This window comes from Pyrgilauda ruficollis, unplaced genomic scaffold, assembly GCF_017590135.1.
Source record: "Pyrgilauda ruficollis isolate IOZ18807 unplaced genomic scaffold, ASM1759013v1 scaffold54, whole genome shotgun sequence".
Classification (NCBI taxonomy): Eukaryota; Metazoa; Chordata; class Aves; order Passeriformes; family Passeridae; genus Pyrgilauda; species Pyrgilauda ruficollis.
Genome location: NW_024527044.1, coordinates 4876197 through 4898958, shown reverse-complemented (window position 1 = coordinate 4898958; position 22762 = coordinate 4876197). Strand labels below are relative to the sequence as shown.

Here is a 22762-nt window from a genome sequence, read left to right as displayed (position 1 = left end):
AGAATACAGACTGATTTGCAAGAGAAGTGAGAAATCAATATCCAACAGAAGACAGAATACTAATTAATGAACAAGAATTCTGTAATATAGAGCCAGTGAATATTAATTTCTTTGCTAAAAATACATATATAAATAAACATAAAAGTTCTGTATCTGCATCTGTGTAGAGGCCAGGATTTTGTCAGCCATACCCACAGACGCCCCTCTTGGCCAAGAATAAAATAATGCCTGACTCGCTAACACTAAAAAGACAGCATTAGAGGGTCTTATTTATCCCAATGATTTCAGAGGATTTGGTGTTACTCAACTTGGTGTCACTTGTAAACTTGCTGAGGGTGCACTCCAACCTTTCACCTATGCAATTAATGAAGATACTAAATAACATTAGTCCCAATACGGACCATTGATGCACATCTCAAAATAAAAATGACAAAAATGCCTCGTAAAAATATTGTCGTGAAAAACTTCTTTAACTCTTAGTAAATCTTTCTCTTCGGCTGTGAATTATTAGCGATTCCTGACAGGTGTCTGGCACGACCTCCCCGTCCTCACACTGCGGCTGCCGCCCTCACGCCGCGCCCCGCCCTCAGGCCGCCGCTGGCCAATAGCCGCCAAGATCCGCACGCGTGTCCCGCCTCCGGCGCCGCTCTGACCAATGGAAGCTAAACGGGCTCGGCGGGCTCTCCCCCTCACCCCGCCCCCGCCGTCCCGCCGCCACCCGTCCCTCGTGGAGTGCTCCACCATGGGCGAGGGCAGCTCCGCCCGGCTCTGCCCTGAGCCCCGCGACGCCCCGGACATAATTCCGTAACCCTCCTCTTCGTGGCACCTCCGCGCACTCTTATCGTAGCAGGAGAGGCCCCACGTATCAGCTGGCTTCACCCCTGCTTTTCCCCTTTCCCTTCCCGCCGCTCTCCACCCCACCGAGAGGATCGAAATGGACTCGGCCGCTGGGGCAGCCGCTAACGGCTCCCCGCGGGTCACGTGGGCGGCGCGTGCTTTATATGAGGCCGAGGGCCGGAGGGCGAGGCGTTCATTCGCCTCGTGCGGGGAGCGGAGGCGAGGCGAGGTGGCTTCGCAATGAGCTCCGGGCCGGAGTCCCTTGGCCGCGGCGATACCATCACCCTGCGGGTCCGCGCCGTGGGGCTGTACCCTGAGGTGCCCATCGTGCGGCTGTGGGGGCTTCTGGGTGAAAGTAAGGCTGACTATGCCCTCCTGTACCGCGAGATCCAGGCAGTGGCCGGGCCGCGCCTGGCGGCCCGCCCAGAGCCCGGCGGGCCGGGGGCCAGCGGGACCAGGCTGTGCCCAGGAGAGATGGCACTGGTGGAAATGTTGGGTGTGTGGTACCGCTGCTGTGTGGTGAGCTGTAGTGCCCAGGGGTACCGTGTTTTCCTGCTGGATGAGGGGTACGTGGTGACCACATCCGCCTATTACCTGGCACGGGGCTGCTCAGAGCTGTTCCAGCTGCCCCCGGAGGTGCTGGGCTGTGTCGTGGCCGAAGTCATGCCCTCCCACAGTAATGAGGGGACAGCAAGTGGGGATTCACCCGTGTCCAAGTGGACCGTGGAGGCAATGGAGTTCCTCAGCTTCCTGCAAGGCAAGGAGGTGTGTGGTGTGGTGCAGGAGGTGATAATGCCGCAGGTCATCGTGCTCGAGCTGCCCCAGCTTGTGGCTCAGATGCAGCAGCTGGGCCTGGCCAAACGTGTCTCTCCCAGCTGGTTCTGCCAGGTGCTCAGGCGCTGCCTGCCTTCTGGCCAGCTAAAGAAGCAGCTCTGTCAGCAGCCTCCAGCGTGTTCTCTTGGAGCTTTTGCGGTTCCACAGCTTGTCCACGTGTTGCTCTCGTACCAGCCTCTGTCACCTGCCTTGGATTACTACTACCCTCAGCTTCAGTTGGGTGTGACAGAGCCTGTCCTGGTGACCCATGTCTCGGACCCACACCACATTTACTGCCAGTTGCAGTGCCTGTCACAGGAGATCTCTTGCCTTTCTGAGACCATGTGCCATGCTTATGACCGGTGGGAGCAGGACTTACTGCCCAAAGTGGGCTCGCCCTGTGCTGCCCGTGGGATGGATGGCCAGTGGTACCGTGCCATTCTGCTGGAGCTCATTGCTGGGGAGCACGACCAGCATGCAGCTCTCGTGATCTTTGTGGACTATGGCAAGAAGGAGACTGTGACCAGAGCCAACCTGCGCCATTTGCCTGCCGAGTGTTTCCGCATGCCTGTGGTCACTTACGTGTGCGCTCTTCAGGGTGTTTCGGATGGGGGCTGTGGCTGGTCCCCACTGCAGGTTGATTTGCTGAAAGCGTTGGTGCTCGGCAGAGGAGTGAGTGCTCATATCAAAGCCTTTAACTCCTTTGAGCATCTCTATTATGTGACTCTCTATGGGGAAAATGGTGTTGATTTGAACCATCTTTTTGGGTCTCAGGCTTGCTGCCTGGCCAGCAGTTATGTGAGCCAAACTGAGGCTCATGAGCAGCTGGAAGTAGAGGAATCCTTAGTTGAAGAGTTGGGATTGCCACCAGAAGCACCTCCTGTTTTAGCACACAGAGATTTGGCTGCTGCTGCTGTAGCTGGTGTGTATCTGAAGACCTGGACATTGTACAGTGCACAGGTCTCCCACGTCCAAGACCCGTCTGAGTTCTGGCTGCAGCTCCACGAGTATTACCAGCTCTTCAGGCAGCTGAGGCAGTGCATGTGGAATTTTTATTCCCATTCCACAAAGCTGGATGGTGCTGGGTGGGACCCACAGCCTGGATCCCTTTGTTGTGCCAGTGGGAACGAGGGTGTCTTTTATCGAGCAGTGGTTACCAGGGTACTGGACACTGGGGTGGAAATACACCTGGTGGACAGAGGCAGTACAGAGACTGTGGATCTGTGTGCTGTGAAGGAGCTGCTCCCTCGGTTCAGGGAACTGCCTGCTTTAGCTCTGAAGTGTTGTTTGGCAGGTGTTTCCCCTCCAAGAGGGAGTTGGAGTGAAGCTGCTGTGTCCGCATTCAGGGACATGGTACTGAACAAGGAACTAAAGGTTTGGTTTTTGAATGTGCAGGGTGACAAATACATGGTTGAAATTTTTGACCAGTCCCGGTTAGGAGAGGGAAGAGTAAGTAAACTCATGGCCCAGGGGGGTTATGCTAAATACCAGAGGTATGAAATACCCAAGACTTCCCAAAAATTGGATAAGTCTGTGACACAGCCCTCTTCCCTTGTGCGTGCTGCCGAGCAAGGCCAAGTAAATGCAGAGAAGAGGCTCAGAGAAGAATGTGATCTAAAGAGCAGTGATAGAATACTTGATTCTCACATGGGTGTGATGGTCAGAGAGAGCCCTATTGCAACCATTCACAATTCTAAAAATAGTGAATCTTTTCTTTGTCGAGACTATGAGGGTAAGGAAAATCTGCACACCTCTTTGAGGCAGAACTATGTGGAAATTAAGCCAGGCTCCTCTTGTGGAGGCCACTTAGAAGTGGGAAGTACAGTTAATGTTATTTTGTCATATGTTGAGAATCCTAGTTGTTTTTGGTGTCAGTTAAGTAGAAATTGCCAGGACCTTGACATACTAATGGATGAAATTCAGGAGCATTGTAAGAATTCATCGCAGCCACATGTTTGGCCAAATCTTGTCTGTTTAGCCCAGTACTCAGAGGACAAAAAATGGTACAGGGCTTTAATAGTTAGTGAAGGAGTTTGTGCAGAAAAAGTAGAAGTCATCTATGTTGACTATGGCAACAGAGAGCAGGTGTGTCTAACGAAGCTCCGTGCAATTAATGAACGCTTCCTTAGGTTAGAGGCTCAGGCATTCAGGTGCAGCCTTTACAACTTAATCCAGCCCAATGGTCAGAATCCTTTTGCTTGGGATGAAGAAGCAATTCGGGCTTTTCGTCAGTTTGTTGTTGATTCATCATCTGACCTTGACCTAAAGTGTACAATCTTTGCCTTGGCTTCAATAAATAGGGACCTGTTTAACATTGTAGATTTAATCACACCTTTTCAGAGTGCTTGCCAGTTTCTCACTGAGAGAGGTGTAGCCAGACCTTTATTTCCTCAAAAGCACCTGGAATCTATGGTGCAGCTTCACTCTTTCTATTATTCTAGTCACGGTATCAAAATTGGGAGTGAGGAAGATGTTTATGTTACACATGTTGAGAATCCATGGACATTTTACTGCCAACTTGAAAGGTGTGCAGATACCTTGGCACAGCTGGCTGATAACATCACTTCCCTGAGCGAGAGAGTGACCAGCTCAGGAACCTTGGGGAAGTCTGGGAACTTGTGTCTGGCAAGGTACTCTGACAGTCAGTGGTACAGGGGAGTAATTATGGAAAGACAGCCTAAGGCTAAAGTCTTCTTTGTGGATTTTGGGAACACCGAGACAATAGAGACAGATGATCTGCTTATTTTACCCAACGATGCTTCTGATGTGTTGCTTGTGCCAATGCAGGCCATAAAGTGTTGTGTGTCTGATGTATCATCTGTTTCCAAAGAAGCTGCAACATGGTTTAAGGAAGCTGTCCTGGAAAGGAGATTAAAAGCAATAGTGGTAGCAAAGGACTCTGATAATACTCTTCTGGTTGAGTTGTTTGATAGAAATACTCAAATCAATATAAAACTGAAAGAGCTAAGCCTGAACAGTGCAGGACTGCATAGTTGTGTACACAGTGAGACTGGAAATCCAGATGTGCATGAGAGGGATGAGACTGCAGGGTCCCCTTTCAATGCAGGTAGGCCTCTTGAAAGGAAAAAATGTCGACCTGAAGCCCAGCAAGAGCAAGGGAGCAAAAGACACTTCAAAGAAGTTGTAAACCTTTTCCAGCACTCTGTGAAGGGACATGTGGCAGCTGGATTACTAGAACCTAATGAGGTGCTTAGCAGTAAGAATGCTTTTTTGTTGAATAAAGTAGGGGAGGAGTCTCTGCTCTTTTCCCAGATGGATGCACTGTCAGATACTAAATCTGATGCTGAAGGCAGGTGTATAGTGCTTAAAAATGCATCTGATCTGCCACCACAGAAGATAGTGCCAGCTCTTAAAACCTTAGTGTATGTGTCTTATGTCAGTGACCCACAGGATTTTTATGTTCAACTAGGGAGTGACGAGGTTCAGCTTAACAACATTTTGGAAAGTTTAAACAATGGGAAATCAGTGAAGGACCCTTGTGGACAGCTTTTGCAAGCAGGAGATTTAATCAGTGCTGTTTATTCAGAAGACAGCCTGTGGTATCGAGCTGTAGTAAAAGAGAAGACTTCTGACAATTCGATAAGGGTACATTATATTGATTATGGTGACACTTCTGTGATTAGTATTGATCAAGCACGCAGGCTCCCTAAGAACTTGTCATCTATTCCAGCAATGAGCATTCACTGCTTTCTAGGTGGACTCAAATGCAAAAAAAATGCTGGCTGGACAGAGAAAGCAGTGTTTTACTTCACCAAGAGAACAAGTGAAATCCTGCTGTCATGTGAATTTGTAAAGAAGGTTGAGGATAAATGGGAAGTTATCCTCAGTGACCATCAAGGTATAATAACAGTGGATTTAGCTGATAAAGACCTTGCATGTAGAGAGAGACTTTTCTCAAGAAGAAAAATTGATAAAAGAGAGAACCGTGACATGATCACTAGCTGTGAGTCTTTGCCTCCTCAGGTACAAAATGAAATTTCCCTTGTAAATGATTGTAAATCGTTTATCTGGAAATTTCCAGAGGCAGGTCAGACTTTAAAAATTTATGTCACAGTGGTAAATAGTCCAGGATACTTCTGGTGTCACCGTGCTGATACCAAAGATGTGAGCTACATCGAGAAAAAAATAGAGGAAGCTGAAAAGCTTGGACTAAGCTCTCTGAATGATGGCAAGTCCTGTATTAAAAGTGGTGATATTTGTCTAGCAAAATACAGTCAGGATGGGTGGTTCTACAGAGCTCAGATCAGCAGTGTCAATGATGATGGTGTCGCTGTTAGACACGTGGATTATGGAAGCGAGGAAAGCGTCAGGCTGGAGATGATCCGACAGATGCCATGTGAACTGCTCCAAGTACCTGGGCAAGCATTTGCTTGCTGTCTGTCAGGTTTCAGTCCCCCAGATGGCTCATGGCTTAGTGAAGCAAATAAGAAGTTTTATGATATGACTGAAAACCTTGTATTAGAAGCTGAAGTAGTAGAAATTTGGGAAAATAAAGATTCTGAAGTTCCTCTGTGTGTTGTCAAGCTGGAAGCTTCTGGCAATAGTATTAATGAAGAGATGAAGCCTTTTTGGAAAGCTAATAAAGAAACTGGTGACAGTGTTTTCTCAAACCTTCTCAACCCCCTAAAGGAAAACAGAATTTCAGACAGCAATTTGGGGCTTTGTCTCAACAAAGAAACTACTGCTGCTTGTGGATTAGCTCAGGAAGAAAGTGAAAGTGCCCACCCTTTCCTGGGTGTAACTTCTGAATGCTTAGAAACTGCAGAAGCAAATGTGGCAGTGGGAGCTGCCAGTGGGAAGGTTGATGGATATGAAACAGGAGAGCGTGAGAACAGTTTTGATAAAGAGATACCTCTGTCTGAAGGTGACAGTGATAACAGCATGCTGCTAGAACCAGTGAAAAACTGCAGCCTTCATGTTGTGGGGAATGGAATGAAAGCTGCAGAACAAGACCTGCCTGAAATACTGCTTGGAGAGGAGGCTGAGCTGAAAGCAGAAGTGACAAGCAGTGCTCCAGCAGTCAGCCTTTTCCTAGGAAAAGAACAAGAACTGCAGAGATTGCCGGTGCTCCAGGCACAGCCATCTGCAAGCAATGGAACAGAGACATTAGGAGAACTGGATCCGTTAGAGATGCACTTACCATGTGATGATCTAAATGAGCTCCTACAGGGGCTAGAGGGAGTTACAGAACAGTCCTCCTGTGGTGAAGGAACAAAGGAAGCACTGGAAGCAAAGTCTCTTGAACTGCAGGCAGCAGCAGGCAGTGAAGCAAGAGAGACAGTGTTGAAGCAGGAATTGCTGGAGCTGCCAGATGTGAGGGAAGAGGCAGGGCAGTTGGCAGCTTTGAACTGTCTTGAAATTTTACCATTACTTAACGAGAAAGAAAATCTGGTGCCTCCAGTTAGTGACAGAGAGAACTCAGTAGAGCTGATCCCATCTGATGTTCAGCCTTCTTTGGGAGAGGAGACCAAGAAACTGCAAGCGAATTTGTCTGGAATTCATGAAGCAGAAGCTATACTAGATGATTGGATGGAACCAGACCCTCCTTCCCTAAGGCTGTCATCATCTGCTGGTAGACCTGAGAAAGAGCTGCACCAGATGATGCATGACAAGCAGTCGATGTTAGGAGCCAAATTTGAGTCCTTTCTGGAACTTGTGCTGCCTAATGTTCAGCCTCCTGAGGAAGACAGGGAGGAGGACTTGATAGGGCTGGAACATGCTGTGCTACAGAGTTCTGCAAATAGTGGAAGTCAATTTTCATTTCTTTCAAAAGACTCAGCGAATCAAAGGCCTGTTTTCTCTGTGAAATCATGTGACTGTAAGGTTGAGAAACATAAGGGGTGGCAGAAGAAGAAAGGTGACTCTGTGGAAGAATGGATGGAACAAGACTTGACTGACTCATTTAAAGAGAGTGGCAATATTTGTGTTCAGTCTTTAGGCTGTAAGCCTGGGGAAGACAAAAAGCAAAATGAGAACTTGGCTGACTGCAATGCAGGTAAAGTATCTGATTTTAAAGAGTTAAATAATCAAAATGTTGTACCATTCAAAAATGAGAATAGCTTTCTTGTAAAACTAAATTTTATTCCCTAATAAGATACTGTATTAGTGTTGATGCTTTGAGTTAAGGACAGCAGACTGAGTATAGTTTCTCATGGGTCATGTGACAGTCTCAGCAACTAGTCTTACTTGGGAAGATTAATGATTTTGAGTGGAAATCCATTTGTGAATATTTTGCATTTGAAACATTTGCAAGACTGGGATGACAAATTTTTAACTTTCAAATATCAAGTAGTTTGGATAGGGTGGGGCAGCAGTGTTTGAGGTATCTGAGAGTTGACTTTTGAGGGCTTTTTTGAGGGTGGATTTTTGTGGGGTTTTGTGAGTTTGTTTTTGTTTTTATTTTCTTCCTCCTTCATTGCTAAATTGCCATTTCTTGTAGCACACCATGACTATCCTTGTAATCTGAAGGGCTTTGCTGTTGGCTCCAAATGTGTGGTGTGGACTTCTCTCAAATGGTGTGATGCTCGCATTTTGGAGGTATCTGAGAAGGGTACCAAGGTAAGTGTGGTTTGAATACTCTTTCTGCATTCTTAAGGTCTAATCCTTCTTTAGTCCTTCTCCAAACTCTAAATAAATATTTTTTTAAAAATTTTGTTACAGAATTTTAAGTATTTCAAAGGCTGATTCTGAATTTATTGACTAGAGAGAAACAGTAGTGTCTCAAATTGAGTTGATGATAAATGTCAACACTTGATGTTCTTTTCACATCTTATTCTCTTTTATTAACTGGAAATATTGAAGAATCTGGCTCCAGTTTCAGACACACACATGTGTGTGGTTCTGTCTGGCCTGAAAGTGTTCTGCAGTGGAGCTGTGTTACCATTAAATGCTCATGAAACTTGGTGTTATTTTACTGGTGTTTTGAGGAATTAGTGCTACAGCAGTAGAAACTTGGGAAGAAACTCAAACTATACTGGAAGTAATAATGAATCCACAACTATTCCTGCATCAGTGAAATGTGTATTGCATTAGTGGTTGGTGGGAGTTAACTTTAACAGTAGAGACTAATGCAGTGAGCTGCCTTGTTCTACTGCTGTTTGAGCTGGGGGCTCAATGAGATGTCTTCCTTCAGTCCAGGGGGAGTGTGTATTGATGTACACACATGCACAGACATTATACTTACATAAAATGACCTCTAGGTTGTAACTTAAGATGGCAAATCCAAAAGATTGTTACATAAAAGCATCCTTTTGGAAGATTGAATGTCTGAGATCATGCCAGCCAGCTCTTGTGCTGGTAGATCTCTTGGGTGTCTAAAACTAAGCTCAGGTGCATTCAGATGAGAGGCAGTGTCAGGGATTGTCATGTAATGATATCCCTATTTATCAGCTTCCTTCTGGTTCTGATCTAATAGGTGTTTTGCAGCCTTTTTCTCACTATGCTTGGGTTAGGAGCCCAGAAGAGCCTTGAGCAGCCTCAGTCACTACATTCAGTTTTTATTAGAGGGTAGCTTGTTCTTATTTGCAAGATCAGACTTGTCAACACCTCAAAGGCACAGAGTCCTCAACTGTGTTTTCCTACTGCTGTGTCTTACTTGTTGAGTGTATTGCTGCTGTGCTAGATCCCCTTTGGCTCTGTCTGTACAGGTCTTGAACCTCTGCAGTGGCAATGAGGAGATTGTGCATCCTGAGAACGTCTGGAACGGAATTCCTGACGGGGCTCGCAGATCAGCTGAGGTATGGCAGTGTGGTACTGGACTGGGCAGGACAGTACAGGTTTTTAGAAAGGCTGCTAACTAACTGCTAAGTCATGAAAAATATTTCTATTGTGGAGTAATTAGGAAGGAATAGTAAGGTTTTCACCAGTGTTCTTCATGAAGGACCTGCCAGTGGATGAAAAACTCATGTCTGGAGCCCAAAGCTCAGGTCATGAGCCATGCTGCTGGTGGTAACAGCAGGAATTTCCAGTTTGTTCTTCACATGCAGCCTTTGTATCCAAGTGAAAAGTGGGCAGAAGACTAATGTAGTGAGTTATAAGGGAGGAAAACAATGGTAAATAGGAGTCCATAAAAAGTTAGTCTAGTATTAAAGGAAACACCTCAATGGAAGTCTTGGCAATAGTGCCAGCTTCCTAACAGGATCCCTTTTTGTGTAGGCATTAACCCCTGCAACAGAAAACTTGCAGTCCTTACCAGAGGAGTCCTTACTTCAAGGTAAGTCTACCTTAAGCCCCCACATGGGTTGTGTACTCTGTGTTTGAATTGTTTCTAATATTCTAGGAAATGCTTTATTTTAGAAAATACAGTTGAAGCACTAATCTGAGCTTATGTAGTTGATACTGCTGGGATTTTCTTGATAGCATTAGCTTATGTACTGTCAGTTTAAGGGTGACTGCATGGAATGAAAGCTGCTACTGTGTCTGGATTACAAACCAATTTAGTATTCGTTTATTCATCTAATGAGTTGAGCCTCTTGGAACAGCTGGGGTGGTTGACCCAAGTTACAGATTTTGGCAGGATTTTGAGCATTGCCATCACCATGCTGTTCTTGGTCATGTTTCTGAGGCAAGGTGAGCAACTGCTAGGCAGACTCTATTAAGCATTTAGTTTAGCATTTGAGTGCCCCAGTTCCATAATCTATAAATCTAAATCCATAATAATACCATTTTAGTTGTTCTAAGGATAGTTTGTAAATAGTACATGTATATCTTTCTTGTTACTTAAAAATTTTGAAGTGTTGCTGGTAAACACCTCTTAAGTGTACCAAATAAATAGTACAGGTTCTTTTTGTTTATATGCTAATATGGAATTGTAGAGCAGTTCTGGTTGAAAGGGGCTTTTCCTGGTGGTGAATTCAGGGCCAACTAGATCAGGTAGTTACAAGAAGACCTTACTGCCAGTTCTGGAATCTGTCCAAGAATGGAGACTCCAAAACCTGTCTGGGCAATTTGTTTCTGTGGTTGCCTGATGAAGACTAAACTGAGTTGAAGTGGGGATAGCATTTGTGCTTTCAGGTATTAATTGGTGATTGTATTTCAGTATAACTACTGGTTTATAGGTAACAAATAAGGAAGCCTGCAACAGAGATCAGGTTGCCTGTTGAGCAAGAAAAAGGGTAGTTAAAGATTTGATAAAATGGTCCATCTACAAATTCTCCCTCAATTGCACCCCTCAAATGCAGGATTATTCTTGATTTTGTGGATTTTATTCTGTTCTTGAACCCTTTGCATGGAGTTAGTGTATGCATTCTCAGCACCAGCACAGGAAAGGTGAGTCAGGGTCATGCACCCACATGTCACAGAGCTGGAACCTACTGCACACACTGCCACTGCCTGGAAAGGCAGTTTGAGTAGGAGGTACTCACGTGCATAAACTCATGCAGTGGGTTATGCCAATCCCACTGAGGGATGGAGTAACTTGAACTCAAAACTGAAATCTGGGAGTGCTGCTGCTTCATCTTCTTGGGCACTTCTGCTGTTTCAGCTGTTTTGTCTTTGTCTAATAAGTGTAATCTTTTAACATGGTCCAGTATGTCAGTAGTATTTAGTCTGAAGCCCTTTTGATCTTAATGCCCTTATATACATTTACAGAAACCTCTTGATGGGTCTAATCTGTGTTTATTCCCTATAGAAAAGCAAACTGGCTGCAGTAGCAATTTAGCTGAAGATCCTCATGTCCTCCAGCAGTGCTGAAACCAAGTGGCATGTTGACCACATGAAACTGAATGAGTGCCTGTGTATGAAATGTTCCCATGAAAATGTGTTTGTGGGAACAAAAATACCAGCAGAGCATTGAGTGGCTTATTTTTTCTACCTAACTGACCAAATACCTGTCACTACTGAACTTCCCTATAAAGGAATAGTGTTGGCAGACTGTTATTTTCAACTTGTTTTCTTACAGCTCTTGTTGCTAGACTGTTATTGTTAGCTTGTTTCTTATAGCTATAATTTCCTAAATAAGAGTTTGCTCTTGACTGGCATTTTTTATTGACTGGGGGTGCACTGACTTGTATGGAGTTCTTGGTGGGTGGTTCTTCAACAAAAGTTTCTTGTGAGTTTCTGTATATGCTATTGTGTTGTACAGCACTGCTTTCTGTTTGCTTTTGGAAAAGTTGCATTGTTAAGTGGTTTTTTTCTCAAAAAAAAAAAAAGTTGAGGGTATTTTTGGGGGGTAGGGAGGTTTGTTTTTTTTTCTCTGTAGGGGAACGTAGTTGTTTTGGGTTGAAGTCTTATATTTGCTGCTGTTCTAAAGCAATGGAAGAAGCTGGAATAAAGCTTTGGCTGGCATATACTGGTTTGTTGGTGTGTTTTAATGACTTGTGTCTGTTCCTGTGCAGAAGCCCAAATGCTGTGTGAGGGCTGTTCTGCAGTCACTGGTTGTGTTTTAACCCTTACCAGCTCTCCAGAGCACTGTGAGCTATGGTGAATGTTTTGAAACGTTAACTGTACTTAATTAATTGAACTTGCTGCAGTTGTACTAATGAAAGATGAAGCTTTTCCTATAAATATGAAGAAGAAACAATGGAATGGTTCTGCTGCCACATGTGTGCAACATGCTAAGCTGTTTTAAGGAGATCTCACCATTTACTCTCCTTCTCAGGTGTTGAAAAGGGGGTGCTATTTTATAGTGGTGTTCCATGCTCCTGTGTAGCATAGCTGCTCCCTCCTCTTCAGAAGCTTTGGATTTTTCATGCTGAAATAAGGACTTAGGAACCCAAGCTGGCTGATTAGTGAATCTCACAGTAGATCTCAAGTGTTAGTGCTGACTCAGTAAGACAAACATGTTTATTTGCTTCATAGAGACAATACACGGCACTAGGCTGTGGAGAATTTAATTAAATTCTGAAAGACAGGTCTTAGTTGTTATTGCAATCTCATTTTAATATCACAGATTATGTTAAATACTTAATTACACTGTTAATTTCTTAATTTGTTTGCTTCCATGGTTTTGTTTGTAATCTGATTTTGAAATGAACAGAATTTAGAAGACACCCTTCCATGGGGCAGCTTCAGGCAGTTCTGATCCAAAAAGGAGAGCCTAAAAGAAGGCCACCCAGGTGACTGCTGGCACTCTTTGTCCAGGTACTACCACTGCTGTCTGTATCTGTTAGTGGGAGCCAGCTGAGGCACCTAGAGACCATTGTGAGTACCTGGAGAAAGCTGAGTGTCTGGGGAGTGTTTACTACCTGGAGCTGAAGCAGTGCTAACAAGGACCATGTAAAAGGAGCTGTAGAGGTGCCACATCTGTATTTCCCCTGCAATCTGACTGCGTGGTAGTGGAAACTCAGACAGGGGAGGAGCTGCTGGAGCTCTGCCCAAGTGCAATTACAGTTGCTACTAGAGTGACCCATGGAAAAGCTTCTGAGATATAAATATCATCCTCTCTGTATGGCACTAAACACATCTTACATTTAAGTGGATTAAGCTCCTGTGAGGAGTCCTGTGTCTGGACTTTCTCTGCTGTCAGCTGAACTGGCTCCTGTAGCTTTTACTGTGACTTACTTTACTAAGACACAGTTTTGAAGACCACGCTCCACAGGCATCCCTAACTCCCAGCTGTTGTCAGAGCACAGCTGAAATACTTAGAATCTAAACAGACAAGTGGTGGTTTGGGGTTTGTTTTGTTTTGTTTCTTTTCCCCTACGCTGCAGGAAAGGCTTCCTGGATGCAAACTGACATAAAGCTTGGTAAACAAACCTGTAGCTAAATTCCTAGGAGCTCTATCTGTCTTTCTGCAAACTTGACTCCAGTCAAAACCAGAAAGAGCGTTTAAATGATTACCAAGTGATTTCCCCAAGCTGCTTACAAAGCAGAAGTTACCCTATTACAGTATTTCAGAGCATCCCACTAACTCATTTGAACAGAAACCTCTGTTTTAATGATTATGTAACTTAATGCCTTGCCTTTTTGTTTTTTGGGTTTTTTTTGTTTTTTTTTTTTGTTTTTTGCTCCACACCGATTATTCAGGCTAGGTGTTTAATGCCACCACATATCTGAGCAATGTCTGACCAATATTAGTGTCCTGATGTCCATGGCATTTTCAGTACTTGTGTTCCTTACTCAGGTTCAGCTGGAGATGTGTCAATATTGGTTCCAGGAATAACATTGGGTCCTATGCCATCCACAAGACAATCCCACCGATCAAAATCCTTCTTAAGACCTATAGGATGGGGGAAAGAAAACCAAGTGGCCATGAGTTAAGTAACCAGCTTTTTGTAAAACTGCACTGAATAATGAAATCAATTTGGCAAAGTAGGGAAGGAAAAATGTTTTAAGGAGGAAAAAATTATACTCCAGTTTTTTTTGTACCAGGACAAATGTTAGTGATTTTCCTCTGAGTTGCCAAGATTACAAAAGTAACTGACAAACCTCTAGAAGAAGTCTGACTTATTTTTTCCACTGACACACTTATTTTGGTCTTGTTTTAAACTGAAGGTTATATAAAAAGCTTCACAGGAATGAAATATTAGTCAGCTTCATACTTTGCTGTAAACAGATACTTACTCAGATGTTTCTGTAGGAAGGCTAATGAAGCATGATTGCTGATATCAATAGCTTCATTTGGATCTATTTCTCCTTTTAATTTGAAAAATCTTGCAATGATTCCTCCACTCACAAACGTGAAATCAGGAAAGCTCTGATGTACTGACCCCCTGCAAAGAGAAAAATTATCAACAGGCTTGTAAGGCTACATTAAATTGCCTGATTAAAAGATGCACAGACTTCAGTCAAATGTCTTGGGCCGTCTTTAAGAGAAGATGAAAGAGCTTAATCTCATAAACAAGATTAGCAGGAAATTCTGCCCTAACCACAGAAGGGAGGAAGGTTTGTACATGCTTGCTGTAAGTCACTGTAACTGCAACAGCAATAAAGAGCTGGCTTGGCAAAGCATCAAAATCAAGTTGTCTCCCTGCTCAGTGGTGCAGGATAGAGCCATCCCTCCCTGGCTGCAGAACTGCCCCCAGAAAGCTGTTTCAAGTGTTCATGCACAACACTCAGCACAAAGGTTGTGTCCCAGGGCAGGAATGCACACCTTGGAGTGTCTTAAACTTGGGATTCCTGGCTGCTTTGAGAGGTCTCTGTCCCTGCTATAGGGGATGTATGGCTAATTTAAACATACAGTGAAAACCTGGGCCATGAGGACAGACAGTCATAGTATAGTCAGTATCATTTAGGCTGGAAAAGACCTTTAAGATTATTAAATCAAACCATTAACCCAGCACTGCCATTCCATCTCTAAACCATATTCTTCAGTGCCACATTAACACACCTTTTAAACATCTTCAGGGATGGTGACTCCCCAGCTTCCCTGAACAGCCTGGTCCAATGCCTAACAACAGTTTAAATGAAGAAATATTTCCTAATATCCAATCGGAACTGCCCCTGGTACGACTTGAGGCCATTTCTTCTTGTTGCCTGGGAGAAGGGCCTGACCCCCCCACCTGGTTCCACCTTCCTCTCTGGGAGTTGTAGAGTGAGGAGGTCCCCCTGAGCCTCCTTTTCTCCAGGCTAAACATCCCCAGCTCCTTCTCCTCAAACTTGTGCTCTAGGGACTGTCTGTCTGCAGTTACCTGTGACTGCACAGCTCCAACAAGAGGTTCAACCACAGACAGAAATGATGGCTCCTGGGCACTTACTTGATAGTGATCATCTTTTTGTTTGTGTCATTGGAGATGAGCTTCTTAATCTTTAGGATGTTCTCAGCCCACTGGAATTTTTCAGAGTTGATAAAAAGCAGCGGTTGCTGGACGCTGTTTTGGTAAACGTCATCACCTACAGGAAGCATCCACACATCGAGGGCAATGCCACACCTGCCAAGAACATCTGGATATTGGCACAGAAGCAGAAAGCTTGGAAGTTCTGAGTGTGCTTTGAGTTGCAAGAGACACAGGAAAGACAAAGTCTCTCTGATATCGAACAGGTAAATTAATCACTTTGTTTCATAATTATCTCTACTCTGGGGGAAGAGAATTAGTCCATTCTTTCCATATGTTGGTCTCCACTGCCAGGTGCAGCTGGACTGCAGGGTCCCACAGTATCATGATATAATAAGATGCAGCTGTTATGTTCCACCACATCCCCACACTTGGAAAAAGCATGGTTGGAGAAAGCAAGACATGCCAAACAACACTCTTCTTGAAGAGCCGATTAGCAGTTGGGGGATCCTAGGTAAAGGGCCCTGCTCCAGACCTCTCAAGTGCCAAATGTCTCTGGCCTTGTTTTGCATACTTACCTAAATCTCATTTCTTTGCTGAGACTTTCAATAACTGTAGCACCACCAAAAGAGTGTCCCATCACAGCTATTCTGCTAGTATCAACAGAATCCTGTCAAAAAAATCCAGGTGCTGTAAGAGACTTTCTTTCCCAAACTTATGTTTTTAAAGGGAGTAATTTTTTCAGGCATTAGATCCTACTGAAGTAGGAAGAGCATCATTTCAGCTCTGTTATTCTCTAGCTTTGGATGACCTGAGAATATTTTCAGAGATCTACACAGTGATCTGCAGAATACTTTACATGAACCAGTTTAGAAATGGAAGGGGGAAATGAGAAGCATTATTAGGTGTTTAACAAAATGCAGGTGTCATCTTCCACTCACCTTTAGGCTGTTCCAGTCAAAGTCTGAATGTAATACATTCGTTACTTCCTCTCCTGAACTGATTTTAAGAATGAGATTGAGAGCTTTGATACACTCCTGTGCTCTTTGCTGCACCTGGGGAGAAAGTGAGGTTGGGGCAGAGCAGTGGAAGGAATCATCAGACAACTGCCAGGCTTAAGACCCCCTAGGACACATGACTTACTCTGATAATTTTCCCCCACTATTCTGAACTGCAGAATGGAGCCATCTGACAAACAACAAAATTGGTTTCTGGCGGTGTAAAGAGATGAAGCTCTTGTGTAGAACCTCTGCACACAGAAGCATTTATCCCTGTAACATGCACCAAAGGCCTTCAACTCCTTCGTCCTGTCACTGCTTAAGATAAGGGGTTGTTGGGATGTGAAAGGCTTAAGTTGCAAAATTCCAAGGAAGGCTGACTCACTGATGCTTTTCAGGCTCACTTGGATGAGCAAATGTCATTCTATCACTTGCCCCATCACACAATAGCCTTGAAACTGTCTTCACACTGGATAAACCAAACTAAGAAAAAGTGAAGCCCATCCCATTTTTTATATATACTCAACCCTGAAAACTGTAGTGAAGCTGTTGAAAGAAAAGGTTTTCCTTGTTCCATAAGAACAGTTTTTAACTGGTATGTCAGTAAAATAAAAGGTTCAAGAAATACCAAGGAATAGTAGTGATCTTGGGAACCACAGTGTGTAGGCAGGCAACAAGATGTCTGTGCATCACTGAATTTCAAATAAATCCCAATCTCCTGACTTTACTTGTGAAATTTGCAGACAACAGCTTCTGAAGGTTATTTCCAAGCTCAGACAAAACACATTGACACTCACGGGTAGGACACTGTACTCATCCAGGAAATGACTCTTGTAGTATTGTCTGTATGGCCCAGGGAGATAAAGAGAAGCACCTCCCTGGCTGAGTTTTCATTAACTGGAAAAACCACTCCCATATTTTAAAGGTCAAGTGTATGCTTGGAAGAGCTTGTCAGTATAGCCACATTACATCCAGCTTGGATACTGCTTATAATAAATTGGAAGTCTGCACTGTTTACATTGCTAAAAAACACCTTCAAGTGTGGTAAGGACTATAAAGCAAACATCCCACTCAGAGCAGCCATGATTCATCATTCCATGAACAGTAAATGAAAGCTAATGCAAGCCTAAGGCCACACAAACACTTGAGCTCAACTCTGTGTCACTTTTAGGCTGGGCTGGGCAGTAAAAGTGTAGGAGACAGAGAAGAAACAAAAAGTTGAGTGGAACCAGAAGAGAAACAGATGACTCAGCTCAAGAGTGCAACTTCAAGAAAAAGCTTTGTTGAGGGAGCAGCTTGTGCTCTGAAGAAAGCTATTGTTGGCTGTTCCACCTTCAGGGGCACAGGACTCGATCCATTTTCATATCTCCCCAAGCCATGGCAGAAGACTGCTCCCTGGCCAAAGGGAGACTCTGCTAGCCCTAAGCACAGCCCTCCTGCCACACTTCCCAGAGCACAGAGCCAGCCCAGGCACCTGCTTATGGCGCAAGCAACGCTCCTCCTCTCCAGTTTTCAGTTTCCTGTAGTAGATCCACTCCTTCTCCATGTTAGGCACAGGCTCTTCCTGTGACTCAGAAATGGACCTTCTTTTACAATAGTACGTGGCTGAAGCAGATTCATCTCTGTAATAGCAAGAGGAGGTTATTTCTAGGTGTGCATTCCATTTGGTTTGAGATGAAGTCAGCAAAAGTTTCCGATTTCACTCATCTGAAGAGATCCAGCTATCAACCAGTGCTGCTGCAATTGCAACCCAAGTGTACACAGACTTTCTAAATAATACAATAACCCCACCAAAACTCCCACCTCCTCTATATTCTTCCCCTACTTTATATTCTAACAATAAGAGTGAGACAAATAGCACATCTGAAGAATGACAAATGATATCTACCCCAAGACTTTTCATTCTAGGGCTTATCTAAACAAAATTCCCTTTGGAGAAGGGATGAGCTATGGGCAGTGTGGGCAGGGCTGAAAAAGAGATGTTAGTTTTTCTTTTTTCAGAAAATACAGAAGTTCTTCTTTAGAATAAATAACATTTTGTTCAATGTGAGAAAGTTACTTTCCACCAGAAATCCAAAATGTGCAGCACACTCACCTGTGCTCCACAGCAGCCACTATAAAGCCCTGAGAAGCCATCTCTATGCAAATAGCAGAATAGATTGTCCTGCAATAAAAACCACACTCTGGTGAGATGTCATTCTTTCAATTCCATTGCTCTTTAAATGCTGACCACACTGGTTGCACTAGTTTCCACTCAATATTTCTTCTCTTTGAATTTGCTACCCAGCAGAGCAAGATTTCGTACACCAGGTACCAAAGGCTGTTCACAAAACCTTGGTACTGTTTTACTGTCTATTCAGAAAGGAAAATGCCACTGATTTTTAATAAGTAGCACACACAGCACTTTGCATCTTCAAAGAGCTGTCCAAAAATCAACCAGCTAATCTTCACAACATTCTCATGGGCTGGTAAATATCTTCACCTCCATCATACAAAGGGAAAACACAAATGGAGCTCTGAGCAACCTGGTCTAGGGGAAGCTGTCCCTGCCCACAGCAGAGATGATCTTTAAAGACCCTTCCAACCCAGGCTGTTCTATTACTCTGTGACCAGCCATACATCAACCCTGCTGTTGTTTCAGTGGGGGCATAATGACACATGGCAGCCTGTTCTTCAAACCTGTTTCAGCTCCACAAGGATCTCACCCCCCTACTGAAAATCTGTTCAGAACCACCCTTGGAGACTGCTGTCTCCATAGACAACAAAACCAGTTTATCAACAAACTGCAAAATTACCGAAAAGCTCCAAGTCCGTGGGAAAAAACAATAAGTGGGTATTTTTCTCCTGGTTTAAAAGCAGCATTTGACTTTGCAGGACAGGTCACTGAACCTAAATAAAAATGGAAGTGTACATCATTATTACTGGAATGAGAGAAAGTGTTTGTTCCTGTGGGAGAGATCCCAAGAATGTAGTGATCACTAATATTAGAGCAATCACCTAAAGATAAGGTGCCAAGACTCATCTTTAAAATAGAAAGCAAATATGGATCTGATTCTGAAAATACGTTCTACTTGGCAGAAGATACTTGTCTTCTCCTCCTCCCATCCACAGCCTGGCACAAGTCTACATATCTCTTAAATCTTCATAGTCAGGCATCCAGCTCTTGCTGATATTCAGACCTTAGGATCTCTCTGACTTTTGTATCTTTGCACATTTTCTTGTGGGATTTAAATCACAACACACAGGTGCAGCTGACGTAGAGCAAACTGCCCAGACACTTCTGTGCACAGCAGTCAGGGACTGCCTGAGAGCTGGGGTCACATTTAGCACTCTCACTACACAAACCAATCCCACAAAACCACACTTGTTTACTAAAAACTCTTTTTCAGCCCTGCAGCAGTAACACTCATGGAGCATGGAGGCAGTGACAGGAATAAAGGACTAAAACAAGAACAAGTCTTACCAACATAGTAATGGAAAAGCCTTTCTCCTACAACTCGGTACAGATTAAGGAAGTCAGAGAGTCCCTGATAGTATTCTTTGTCTGGAATCCATCGTGCCTCCTCAATATCTGTGGCATCATATGCTGGATAATACAGGCGCAAAAAGCTTCCCTGGGATTAGGAAAAATTAGGGAAAAAATAAAAAATTAATAATGGTATTTATTTATATATGGAAGAGAAAATGGAAGATTAAAACATTTATAGAAAAGGTTTTGGTTGCAAGAATGCAGTTCAAGAGAATTATGAGTATCTCACGAGAAAGTTATTATCATATACAGGCTTTGATGCCAATCCTATGTCACAATCTTCCTGTGCCTACAATGAATTTAAAGTAACATGAGATACACATCATCACAGCATAGTTAGCTTAGGGCTTATTAGAAATGCTTCATTTAATTAAGTTAATTATTACAAACACTCACTACCTATTTGCTTAATCCAGCATCTTACTGGATCTTTTCTTCTGTCTTCTTTGCTGGGAATGGTTTGATGATGTGTTTTGCTAAGTTTTATAGGGCTGACTGTTGAAGGGGTGACTGAAGATGACCTGAGAGCTGGAGCACCACTCCAAGCATGACAGGCTGAGAGAGCTGGGACTGTTCAGCCTGGAGAAAATAAGGCTGTCTAACGTGGATGTAGTGTTCCTGCCTAAACTGAGCAGAGGCTGTCAGCAAAGCTCTTGGGCAGCTGCCCAGCAAGGGAGAACAATACATCGCTCTTCCTCCTCATCAAGAAGTTCACAAGTCTCTTGTGGTCCATCTTTCTAAACACAACTTTGTTAGCCTGTGTTTCATCTGCCTCAGTTAAAAACTCTTACTGTCTGTACTCCAGGTACCCCAGAAAAGCACCCAAGCTTTCCACACTTACAGGGACCTTCCATACCCCCTTGTCAGTCTTTTTCCTTTACAGACAGCAGCAATGTACCAATGCACACCACAAAGCAGACTTCCCAGCAGATGAACTGTGTGCAATTTGCATTCTTATTTCCTGGTTTGCAAGGGAATTTGCAACACCCCGTTCAAATTCGCTGTCTTGCTCCAGCTGTATTTTGGTTTTAGCAAGTTACAATCAGGGCCAAAATAAACATGAGCTTTGAAATAAAGCCTGATTTCTTGAACACTAACTTATCAGTTTACCAAAAGTTTGTTTAATGAAGCTTGTTTCTATTCACTTATCAAACTTAAATCAACCTTTGACACAGAGACCATTATGGAAGAACTTTCCTCCACATTGGTAGTGATATTAACTTGATCTCAGAACAGTCCCAGTGAGCCTCCCCAATGACTGATTACCAGAAAGGGGAAGAGGTTCATTATTTATGCCTGAGAGAACTGCAATTGTTCATAATGCTTATGTAAAAAAACCCACATAGGCTGACTGCAAAGAGAAACTCGTAATTTCTCTGTGCTGATATAGAGTAAGCTCAGTAAAGGAAAACATATGAACCATTGCAAACTGATCCCAAGTTCCACTCCCTGTGGCTACTTTGTGGAGTAAAACCACAGTGTAAATGCAGGTGTATTCTCACAAAGGCAAGAGGATTTGAAACGGAAACTCACAAGCAAGCTCATTACTTGTATGGTCCCCTGTCTTACTATTGTGAGTTCTCAATGCACTAACCTCTTGCAAAATTGACATCCTGTTCATCTTCAGTGAGATAACATCTCAAGACGACATCTTGTCTTTTACCCTGCAGCTGAAACACTACATAGACTCATCTCCCAACAATCCTGTTGGGATCTTTGTGATGAGAACAGCCAGAGTCACAGACTGCATGTGGAGTCTCCTCAGGAGCCCAGCGCAAGAGGGAGCAGTGGCGTGGGTGGGAAGAACCCCCTGGGTTCCAGGAGGACACAGTTTCTCTGCAGTATCTTGTGTAGGAGAGTCAGAAAGGCAAGGACATTAGAATAGGGAGGAGTTAGCCATGGGAAAGGCTTGCAGGTTACGTCCATCTGGTAAATGCCCAGTACACATCCTACACCAGGATGGAGAGGATAGAAAGCTCAGCTGTGAATGTCAGCATGGAGCACACAGGCAAGATCACCTGCTTTAAAACTGCAGCCAGTTGTTTCACTAACATTGTGGCTTAAATTCAAAGAGTCAAGAACTTTACCTCAACTGCATTTTCTGTCATCAGGTCTGTACATCCAACCGAGTGTGGTCCCTTTCCTTCAGGGATCCTGTAAAACTTCTCTGTGCTGCTGGTGCCCCACATTTCCATTGGTGCATTCACCGACAAACCTGGGGGAAAACACAAAGCAAATCAAGAGACCACCATGGCCTCTGTGACCAGACCACCCACACTGAGACAAATCCAGCACGCTGAAAATCCAGAATTAGAAAAATCAAGATTGAGCCAATACAGAAATCTGCTCGTGAGAAACAAAGAAATCCCGAATTGCCAACCTGACCTGTTCTACTCGGGATTTTCCTTGTTGTATCCTGAATCCCAAGGAGCAGACAGCGCCGTGCACTTGCAGAACAGTGGGATGAAACCTTTGGCTGGCGAGGCCGCGGCGGCACTCGGGAGCTCTGCGGTGCTACGGACCGCACAAAGGGAGGATTCTGCTGCTCCTCAAGGAAAACCGGCCTGTGCATCAGGGGAAGCGGGATGTCACGGAGAAACACAACGCCGCTGCCATTTTTCCAGCAGGAATGACGAATCCCAAGCTCGGCCCCCGGCGAGACAAGGTCGGGCTGCCTGTGCCGGAGCGGGTGTCGGGGCGGTGTGACCGAACCTGGGGTGACCCCTCCGCGCCGGGCTGGCCCCGGCGATGCGCAGAGCGCGGGGGAAAGCAGCCGCATCCCGGGCTCGGCTCTATCTGCCACCGCCTCCTTGGGGAAGGAGACACGGAGCCATCCTTCTCCCGGTACCCCGCCGCCCGGCCGTACTGCCCCGGGGCGGGGCTCCCGGTGCGATGTCACGGCTGCCCCTCCC

The 22762-nt window shown here is 44.4% G+C and overlaps 2 protein-coding genes across 2 annotated transcripts; one reads left to right on the top strand and one right to left on the bottom strand.

Moving 5' to 3' along the window:
• Window positions 1-1077: 1077 nt before the first annotated feature.
• On the top strand, window positions 1078-11813 carry TDRD6 (tudor domain containing 6). Its single transcript, XM_041480919.1, has 5 exons — window positions 1078-7666; window positions 8111-8229; window positions 9318-9407; window positions 9826-9883; window positions 11300-11813. The coding sequence occupies exons 1-5, from the start codon at window positions 1078-1080 to the stop codon at window positions 11359-11361; spliced, it is 6918 nt and encodes a 2305-aa protein (XP_041336853.1). The 3' UTR covers window positions 11362-11813.
• Window positions 11814-12486: 673 nt separating this feature from the next.
• On the bottom strand, window positions 12487-22760 carry PLA2G7 (phospholipase A2 group VII). Its single transcript, XM_041480859.1, has 11 exons — window positions 22236-22760; window positions 21938-22065; window positions 19785-19935; window positions 19117-19210; window positions 18417-18485; window positions 17796-17943; window positions 16265-16378; window positions 15902-15993; window positions 15306-15479; window positions 14173-14321; window positions 12487-13828 (listed from the first exon to the last, which is right to left on the bottom strand). The coding sequence occupies exons 1-11, from the start codon at window positions 22627-22629 to the stop codon at window positions 13725-13727; spliced, it is 1617 nt and encodes a 538-aa protein (XP_041336793.1). The 5' UTR covers window positions 22630-22760; the 3' UTR covers window positions 12487-13724.
• Window positions 22761-22762: the final 2 nt, after the last annotated feature.

Excerpts from the sequence above, each read along its gene's own strand:
- TDRD6 (XM_041480919.1), top strand. The coding sequence starts at position 1,078 with ATGAGCTCCGGGCCGGAGTCCCTTGGCCGCGGCGATACCATCACCCTG. Across the intron at positions 7,667-8,110 it reads CTTGGCTGACTGCAATGCAG|CACACCATGACTATCCTTGT; the intron begins GTAAAGTATCTG and ends CATTTCTTGTAG. Across the intron at positions 8,230-9,317 it reads TATCTGAGAAGGGTACCAAG|GTCTTGAACCTCTGCAGTGG; the intron begins GTAAGTGTGGTT and ends CTGTCTGTACAG.
- PLA2G7 (XM_041480859.1), bottom strand. The coding sequence starts at position 22,629 with ATGCGGCTGCTTTCCCCCGCGCTCTGCGCATCGCCGGGGCCAGCCCGG. Across the intron at positions 18,486-19,116 it reads CACGGACTTGGAGCTTTTCG|GACAATCTATTCTGCTATTT; the intron begins GTAATTTTGCAG and ends TTTTTATTGCAG. Across the intron at positions 14,322-15,305 it reads AAAAAGATGATCACTATCAA|GGGGTCAGTACATCAGAGCT; the intron begins GTAAGTGCCCAG and ends TTCTCTTTGCAG.